Here is a 10540-nt window from a genome sequence, read left to right on the forward strand (position 1 = left end):
TGAGAGATTTTCTCGGGACAACATAAAAACATTGACAAATAATTGTTCCTCTCATCTCACATTTTTTCCCCTTGAGAGGCTCCAAACCCTCCACAAACACGTCAGACTGACTCGCTCTAGAGGGTTTGTGTCGTTCAACCATTGTGTGTTTGAGTAAAATAAGCTCTGTGGTTCACATTACATACAGGTGTGAGAGCTTTTTGGTTATACAACCTAAATTACACCCTGCTAATTATCTGAATATCCGAATGCAATTCCAAGTAATATAAAATGTCTTTTATTTAATCAGTTGTTTCATTTGGTTAATCACAGGAAAACATTAAAACATGATATAAAACATGAGTTTCTTGAGTTAACCCTTCAAAAGGTGTGTTTTAAAGGTAATATAAAGCATTTTTAGAAGACACTCAAATCAGGACCTCAAAGAAAACATCCAGGTAACCTTACAAGACGCTTAAACTTTCAGGAAACCAAACAACATGTTTTTGTTGCATGTTGAATGTCGTCTCTCACTGGAGTGGCTCCTCAGCACTGGACTACAGCAGAGGTCAGAGGTCAGTGGGAGGTCACAGATCAGCTGACCTCTCAGGCTGTGACGCGGGTCAGAACAGATTCATCCTCACAGCTGTCTGATGAAGTGTTTCAGCCGAGCAGCGAGATCAGCATCACCATACCCATGAACTGAGTGAACAGAATCACAGGAGTGAAGAAGGACCAGACCGGCCACAGAGCGATGTTTAAGCTGAAACACACACACACACACACACACACACAATCATGATATCAGTCACATCTGCTTCTGATTGGACAAAACTACATCAATACATTCCAGCACACAGTTAACAACAACAACATTATTAACTTCTTAAGGAATATTCACAATGTTTCTGTTGTGCAGGATTTTGTTTGGCAAAGGAAAGTCTATTTTAAACCATGACAGGATTTCATGACAATCAAACACACTCAATCCACAATTCTAATCACTATAATATGAGAAAATGCTTATACGTCATAAAAATGGCAACATATAAATGCATTAAAGGTGCATTAAGCAGTTTGGTTTTACACATTACAAAAATATAGTGTTTTGTGAAGAAATTAAACATTTAATCAGATTGTGAGAGATCAATAGATCATTGTGCAATCTGTACTTAAAGTCCCCCTGTATGGACTTTAATGTATTATGCTCATTTTGTTTAAAAACTAAAACAATTCCAAACATGTTACAGTAATGAGATCCAGGGGGAAAGTGTGTCTAATTGTCATGACAATGTAATGATGGAAACATATTAATGGTCCCAGAATGGGCTTCAGTTTCTCAATGCATCTTAAACCAGCGAGATTCATCACATCTGCTTCAAAATGACAGTCATGAATGTAGTGATGGGAGATATTAAGCTTTTGAAACTCTAAATCAATTGAACCAATAGCTTCGCAAAATGATCCAGTGTTTCAAAGCGTTTGCTGGTCAGAACAGTGTAAATGCAGCAAAGACACTGATTACAAATGCTTTATTGAAAGAGTAACAAATCATCTAGTTCAAATCATGTAGTTATTACACTACATATGAAGTGTTTTATAATATGTGATGTTTTATTAAATTGTAGGGCTTGTTTTGTTTGTTTTATGGAGAGCTTGGTTAATCAGACCAATAAGAGACTTAAACTACAACAGTTCATTTATATTATAAAAATGTGTCACTAAAATGTCAACAAATTTATAAAACCTTTAAAAACCCACATACGGGTTCAGAGAGATCATCGCCACCTAGCGGCGAACCATTAACATGTCGTAATGTTTGGAGACAGTTATGATGTAACGTTTACTGAAATCACATGACTTTAGCAGTTTGGTGCGCTCTGAATCACTGATTTGGAACAAATGATTGGCAAAGGTTTGAAAACTTCATGAAGTATGTTTCCCGTCACTACATGACTGCGGCTCTGACCTGCAGGACGCGGCGATGAAGGCGGCGGTGGTAACGGCAGGGACGGCGGGATACTCCTGCTCGTAGTGCCTGATGCCTCTGAACCACTCCAGATAAACAATACAGAATGCAGCCAGACCGAGGCACAATCCCAGCAGCACCAGACCCACGGAGAACCACCAGCTGAAACACAGGCGTTACACTGTTAAACACAGGCGTTACACTGTTAAACACAGGCGTTACACTGTTAAACACAGGCGTTACATTGTTAAACACAGGCGTTACACCACACGAACGCAGGCGTTACACCACACGAACGCAGGCGTTACACCACACGAACGCAGGCGTTACAATGTTAAACACAGGCGTTACAATGTTAAACACAGGCGTTACAATGTTAAACACAGGCGTTACACTGTTAAACACAGGCGTTACACCGCTGAAACACAGGCGTTACACCACACGAACGCAGGCGTTACACCACACGAACGCAGGCGTTACACCACACGAACGCAGGCGTTACAATGTTAAACACAGGCGTTACACTGTTAAACACAGGCGTTACAATGTTAAACACAGGCGTTACACTGTTAAACACAGGCGTTACACCACACGAACGCAGGCGTTACACCACACGAACGCAGGCGTTACACCACACGAACGCAGGCGTTACAATGTTAAACACAGGCGTTACAATGTTAAACACAGGCGTTACAATGTTAAACACAGGCGTTACACTGTTAAACACAGGCGTTACACCGCTGAAACACAGGCGTTACACCACACGAACGCAGGCGGTACACCACACGAACACAGGCGTTACACCACACGAACACAGGCGTTACACCGCTGAAACACAGGCGTTACACCACACGAACACAGGCGTTACACCACACGAACAGAGGCGTTACACCACACGAACGCAGGCGTTACACCACACGAACGCAGGCGTTACACTACACGAACACAGGCGTTACACTGTTAAACACAGGCGTTACACTGTTAAACACAGGCGTTACACTGTTAAAACACAGGCGTTACACTGTTAAACACAGGAGTTACACTGTTAAACACAGGCGTTACACTGTTAAACACAGGTGTTACACTGTTAAACACAGGCGTTACACCACACGAACACAGGCGTTACACCACACGAACACAGGCGTTACACTGTTAAACACAGGCGTTACACTACACGAACACAGGCGTTACACTGTTAAACACAGGCGTTACACTGTTAAACACAGGCGTTACACTGTTAAACACAGGCGTTACACCACACGAACACAGGCGTTACACTGTTAAACACAGGCGTTACACTGTTAAACACAGGCGTTACACTGTTAAACACAGGCGTTACACTGTTAAACACATGCGTTACACTGTTAAAACACAGGCGGTACACCGCTGAGAAACAGGCGTTACACTGTTAAACACAGGCGTTACACTGTTAAACACAGGCGTTACACTGTTAAACACATGCGTTACACTGTTAAAACACAGGCGTTACACTGTTAAAACACAGGCGGTACACCACACGAACACAGGCGTTACACTGTTAAACACAGGCGTTACACTGTTAAACACAGGCGTTACACTGTTAAACACATGCGTTACACTGTTAAACACAGGCGTTACACTGTTAAACACAGGCGTTACACTGTTAAACACAGGCGTTACACTGTTAAACACATGCGTTACACTGTTAAACACATGCGTTACACTGTTAAACACATGCGTTACACGGTTAAAACACAGGCGGTACACCGCTGAAACACAGGCGGTACACCGCTGAAACACAGGCGGTACACCGCTGAAACACAGGCGGTACACCGCTGAAACACAGGCGGTACACCGCTGAAACACAGGCGGTACACCGCTGAAACACAGGCGGTACACCGCTGAAACACAGGCGTTACACCGCTGAAACACAGGCGTTACACCGCTGAAACACAGGCGTTACACTGTTAAACATATGCGTTACACTGTTAAAACACAGGCGTTACACCACACGAACACAGGCGGTACACCGCTGAAACACAGGCGGTACACCGCTGAAACACAGGCGGTACACCGCTGAAACACAGGCGGTACACCGCTGAAACACAGGCGTTACACCGCTGAAACACAGGCGGTACACCACACGAACACAGGCGGTACACCGCTGAAACACAGGCGTTACACCGCTGAAACACAGGCGGTACACCGCTGAAACACAGGCGTTACACCACACGAACACAGGCGGTACACTGCTGAAACACAGGCGGTACACCACACGAACACAGGCGGTACACCGCTGAAACAGGCGGTACACCGCTGAAACACAGGCGGTACACCACACGAACACAGGCGGTACACCGCTGAAACACAGGCGGTACACTGCTGAAACACAGGCGGTACACCGCTGAAACACAGGCGGTACACCGCTGAAACACAGGCGGTACACCGCTGAAACACAGGCGTTACACCGCTGAAACACAGGCGTTACACCGCTGAAACACAGGCGTTACACCGCTGAAACACAGGCGTTACACCACACGAACACAGGCGGTACACCGCTGAAACACAGGCGGTACACCGCTGAAACACAGGCGGTACACCGCTGAAACACAGGCGGTACACCCCTGAAACACAGGCGGTACACCGCTGAAAAACAGGCGGTACACCGCTGAAACACAGGCGGTACACCGCTGAAACACAGGCGTTACACCGCTGAAACACAGGCGGTACACCGCTGAAACACAGGCGGTACACCGCTGAAACACAGGCGGTACACCGCTGAAACACAGGCGTTACACCGCTGAAACACAGGCGTTACACCGCTGAAACACAGGCGTTACACCGCTGAAACACAGGCGTTACACCGCTGAAACACAGGCGGTACACCGCTGAAACACAGGCGGTACACCGCTGAAACACAGGCGGTACACCGCTGAAACACAGGCGTTACACCGCTGAAACACAGGCGTTACACCGCTGAAACACAGGCGTTACACCGCTGAAACACAGGCGTTACACCGCTGAAACACAGGCGTTACACCGCTGAAACACAGGCGGTACACCGCTGAAACACAGGCGGTACACCACACGAACACAGGCGGTACACCACACGAACACAGGCGGTACACCGCTGAAACACAGGCGTTACACCGCTGAAACACAGGCGTTACACCGCTGAAACACAGGCGTTACACCGCTGAAACACAGGCGTTACACCGCTGAAACACAGGCGTTACACCGCTGAAACACAGGCGTTACACCGCTGAAACACAGGCGGTACACCGCTGAAACACAGGCGGTACACCACACGAACACAGGCGGTACACCACACGAACACAGGCGGTACACCGCTGAAACACAGGCGGTACACCGCTGAAACACAGGCGGTACACCGCTGAAACACAGGCGGTACACCGCTGAAACACAGGCGGTACACCGCTGAAACACAGGCGGTACACCGCTGAAACACAGGCGGTACACCGCTGAAACACAGGCGGTACACCGCTGAAACACAGGCGTTACACCACACGAACACAGGCGGTACACCACACGAACACAGGCGGTACACCACACGAACACAGGCGGTACACCACACGAACACAGGCGGTACACCGCTGAAACACAGGCGGTACACCGCTGAAACACAGGCGGTACACCGATGAAACACAGGCGGTACACCGCTGAAACACAGGCGGTACACCGCTGAAACACAGGCGGTACACCGCTGAAACACAGGCGGTACACCGCTGAAACACAGGCGGTACACCACACGAACACAGGCGGTACACCGCTGAAACACAGGCGGTACACCGCTGAAACACAGGCGGTACACCACACGAACACAGGCGGTACACCACACAAACACAGGCGGTACACCACACGAACACAGGCGGTACACCGCTGCAACAGGCAGTACACCACACGAACACAGGCGGTACACCGCTGAAACACAGGCGGGAAACACAGGCGGTACACCGCTGAAACACAGTAGGGAAACACAGGCGGTACACCGCTGAAACACAGGCGGTACACCGCTGAAACACAGGCGGGAAACACAGGCGGTACACCGCTGAAACACAGGCGGTACACCACACGAACACAGGCGGTACACCACACGAACACAGGCGGTACACCACACGAACACAGGCGGTACACCACACGAACACAGGCGGTACACCGCTGAAACACAGGCGGTACACCGCTGAAACACAGGCGGTACACCACACGAACACAGGCGGTACACCGCTGAAACACAGGCAGTACACCACACGAACACAGGCGGTACACCACACGAACACAGGCGGTACACCACACGAACACAGGCGGTACACCGCTGAAACACAGGCGGTACACCGCTGAAACACAGGCAGTACACCACACGAACACAGGCGGTACACCACACGAACACTGGCAGTACACCACACGAACACAGGCGGTACACCACACGAACACAGGCGGTACACCACACGAACACAGGCGGTACACCACACGAACACTGGCAGTACACCACACGAACACAGGCGGTACACCACACGAACACAGGCGGTACACCACACGAACACAGGCGGTACACCGCTGAAACACAGGCGGTACACCACACGAACACAGGCGGTACACCGCTGAAACACAGGCAGTACACCACACGAACACAGGCGGTACACCACACGAACACAGGCGGTACACCACACGAACACAGGCGGTACACCGCTGAAACACAGGCGGTACACCGCTGAAACACAGGCGGTACACCGCTGAAACACAGGCGGTACACCGCTGAAACACAGGCGGTACACCGCTGAAACACAGGCGGTACACCGCTGAAACACAGGCGGTACACCGCTGAAACACAGGCGGTACACCGCTGAAACACAGGCGGTACACCGCTGAAACACAGGCGGTACACCGCTGAAACACAGGCGGTACACCGCTGAAACACAGGCGGTACACCGCTGAAACACAGGCGGTACACCGCTGAAACACAGGCGGTACACCGCTGAAACACAGGCGGTACACCGCTGAAACACAGGCGGTACACCGCTGAAACACAGGCGGTACACCGCTGAAACACAGGCGGTACACCGCTGAAACACAGGCGTTACACCGCTGAAACACAGGCGGTACACCGCTGAAACACAGGCGGTACACCGCTGAAACACAGGCGGTACACCGCTGAAACACAGGCGGTACACCGCTGAAACACAGGCGTTACACCGCTGAAACACAGGCGGTACACCGCTGAAACACAGGCGGTACACCGCTGAAACACAGGCGGTACACCGCTGAAACACAGGCGGTACACCGCTGAAACACAGGCGGTACACCGCTGAAACACAGGCGGTACACCGCTGAAACACAGGCGGTACACCGCTGAAACACAGGCGGTACACCGCTGAAACACAGGCGGTACACCGCTGAAACACAGGCGGTACACCGCTGAAACACAGGCGGTACACCGCTGAAACACAGGCGGTACACCGCTGAAACACAGGCGGTACACCGCTGAAACACAGGCGTTACACCGCTGAAACACAGGCGGTACACCGCTGAAACACAGGCGGTACACCCCTGAAACACAGGCGGTACACCGCTGAAAAACAGGCGGTACACCGCTGAAACACAGGCGGTACACCGCTGAAACACAGGCGTTACACCGCTGAAACACAGGCGGTACACCGCTGAAACACAGGCGGTACACCGCTGAAACACAGGCGGTACACCGCTGAAACACAGGCGGTACACCGCTGAAACACAGGCGGTACACCGCTGAAACACAGGCGGTACACCGCTGAAACACAGGCGGTACACCGCTGAAACACAGGCGTTACACCGCTGAAACACAGGCGTTACACCGCTGAAACACAGGCGGTACACCGCTGAAACACAGGCGTTACACCGCTGAAACACAGGCGGTACACCGCTGAAACACAGGCGGTACACCGCTGAAACCCAGGCGGTACACCGCTGAAACACAGGCGGTACACCGCTGAAACACAGGCGGTACACCGCTGAAACACAGGCGGTACACCACACGAACACAGGCGGTACACCACACGAACACAGGCGGTACACCACACGAACACAGGCGGTACACCGCTGAAAGACAGGCGGTACACCGCTGAAACACAGGCGGTACACCACACGAACACAGGCGGTACACCACACGAACAGAGGCGTTACACCGAAACACAGGCGATGCACCAGCCGAACGCAAGCGTTTAAAGACACTAAAAAAGTTAGAGAGAGAGAGAGAGAGAGAGAGAGAGAGTGAGTGTGTATGAGAGTCTGGATGCAAGTGTAGGAGTGTGTGTGTGTGTGTGTGTGTGTGTGTGTGTGTGTGTGTGTGTGTGTGTGTGTGTGTGTGTGTGTGTGTGTTCTCTCACTGAAACCAGAGCACTATAATCTCTATTGTAATCCAGGATAAGACCGTATGAGAGAGAAAGAGTTTCAGGTGTGTGTGTAATAAGGTTCGCAGTAGATCCGTCAGTAAGCGCAGACAGTGCTGGTCAGTCAGATAGTTGGGGTAAAGGTCTGTGATCACCTGTGGATGTCAGTGTGGTTCAGCACTACAGAGAAGAAGTCCACATAGTAGGTGAGAGCGACAGAAGCCAGAATCCAGAAGACAGAGTGCCGGTTGATCCGAGCGGACGCTTTCAGTTCCACAGCCTCATCAGGACCAGCAGCTGCACAACAGTAACACAGTAACACAACATCATCATCACAGTAACACAACATCATCAGAGTAACACAACATCATCAGGACCAGCAGCTCCACAACAGTAACACAGTAACACAACATCATCATCATCACAGTAACACAACACCATCAGAGTAACACAACATCATCAGGACCAGCAGCTGCACAACAGTAACACAGTAACACAACAATAACACCACATCATCAGATCAGAGAAGCACAACACCGCTGATACGACACACAAAAGCGTCGAGCCGAGTTTGACACGCATGCAGCTAAAGACGCTGGAATTCAGTGTGTGTGTTTCTCACTCTTTTCTTCTTCTTCTGGCTCTTCGTTAGTCTTAAATCGCCTCCGCAACTTCATAAATTCACTGAACTCCGCCATGATGCCCGGATGACGTCACATTCATGCGGCGAGAGATTCGGAGACGCTCGCGAGATTCAAGTGAGTCGCCTGACGCTCGCGATCCGAATCGATTCGGACTCGTTTCACTTCTCGCACTTGGTCATCACATATTTAATTGAATTGAGAGCTGTAGTTTTGCTCGCAGTGTGCATTTCATTTCTTACATTCAACACAAATATAATTAGATGATTAATGCACCACATTTGTAAGACAAGGGTTGACATGCAACATCAACAAAAAAGATGACGAATAAATGTGTGCATGTTTAAGAATATACATACATAGATATTTAAAGTAATCACTGACGTTTTGTATGCGTTTTTACTGGCCTTCTATTCTGCACCCAGATATAAGGATCTCAGATTCTGAATGAAAAGGATGAGTTTAGCCCTAAGATTATATTATAAACAGCGTGGAATGATGATGAATTTAGCTTCTGTAACCCTAAACTACTAAATCCTGCTTAACATCACTCATTGTTCTGGAAATGAAAAGGCCCAGTAACAGTGTTCAGGCTTTACAGCAGATCTAGAATAAAGTTATTGTCCAGATAAAGTTAGTTTTGATCGATTCACTTCTGTTGTAAAGATCATTAGGCTAGTTATTAACTTAGCGGCCGCTAACACGACACGTTCTAACAGAAAACCTTTAAAGGGGGATTAAATGCCTTTTTCACAAGATGTAAAATAAATCTCGGATGTCCCCAGAGTGTGTGTGTGTGTGTGTGTGTGTGTGTGTGTGTGTGTGTGTGTGTGTGTGTGTGTGTGTGTGTGTGTGTAGTTTTAGCTCAAAATACCCCACAGATATTTTTATATAGCATGTTAAAGTGTCACTTTTTGAGGGTTTGCAAAAATGCACAGTTTTGTGTCTGGCCCTTTTAATGCAAATGAGCTGCTGCTCCCGGCACAGGGGGCGGAGCTTCAAGAGCTCGCGTGTGTTAAGCCTGTTGTATGCATAGACAGTGTATAAGATGGACACAGCGACCCCATAGATTTCAACGGAGAAAAGTGAAGCCCATTTGAAGCACTCACTTCCTGATCGCCAGGCGAACTGCGCAGACTCAAACTGAGCTTGACGACGTAGATGTGACGTGGCTCTTCTAGTAGCTGTGCCGAAAGAAATCTGAATCATTCGTTTCCGAATCTCTCAGAGACGGAGAGCGTGATTATTAGCTGTCAATGAGCTAGCAGAGCAACTTTATCACTGTCTATGGGCTTCTCCCTTGACTTTATGCTCCACGTCCCCCCGATTGCCCGTGAGCTTCTCCGCCGGTCTATACGGTAATCTCTCTACAGTGCGACAGAGAGTTGCGTGATTATGACACAATCGTTAGCCTATTTTTTACAAAAACAGCTTCTACGAAGTCATAACGTAAAATACAAAGTAATGGAGCCTTTTATACATTGTCGAGTTTCTTTAGAAATAAATAATGGACAAATGGAGTCTTTGGACGCCTCAGATGTAAAGTTATTCGCTGTCAAAGTGACGCAAAAATGAATGGGAGTCAATGG

At 49.0% G+C, this 10540-nt stretch overlaps 1 protein-coding gene across 1 annotated transcript; it reads right to left on the reverse strand.

The window, feature by feature from the left end:
• Positions 1–254: 254 nt before the first annotated feature.
• Positions 255–9086, reverse strand: tmem128 (transmembrane protein 128). The gene is made up of 4 exons (XM_079631112.1): positions 8933–9086; positions 8466–8607; positions 1949–2110; positions 255–742 (listed from the first exon to the last, which is right to left on the reverse strand). The coding sequence occupies exons 1-4, from the start codon at positions 9006–9008 to the stop codon at positions 643–645; spliced, it is 480 nt and encodes a 159-aa protein (XP_079487238.1). The 5' UTR covers positions 9009–9086; the 3' UTR covers positions 255–642.
• Between the last annotated feature and the right edge of the window lie 1454 nt (positions 9087–10540).

This window comes from Phoxinus phoxinus (assembly GCF_949152265.1).
Source record: "Phoxinus phoxinus genome assembly, chromosome: 12".
In the NCBI taxonomy this organism is placed as follows: Eukaryota; Metazoa; Chordata; class Actinopteri; order Cypriniformes; family Leuciscidae; genus Phoxinus; species Phoxinus phoxinus.

What these genes read in the sequence shown, in the direction of transcription:
- tmem128 (XM_079631112.1), bottom strand. Translation starts at nt 9,008, where the DNA reads ATGGCGGAGTTCAGTGAATTTATGAAGTTGCGGAGGCGATTTAAGACT. An exon ending in GCCAGAAGAAGAAGAAAAGA is followed by an intron (nt 8,608 to 8,932) that starts GTGAGAAACACA and finishes ACTGTTGTGCAG; the next exon opens with CTGCTGGTCCTGATGAGGCT. An exon ending in TTCATCGCCGCGTCCTGCAG is followed by an intron (nt 743 to 1,948) that starts GTCAGAGCCGCA and finishes TGTGTGTTTCAG; the next exon opens with CTTAAACATCGCTCTGTGGC.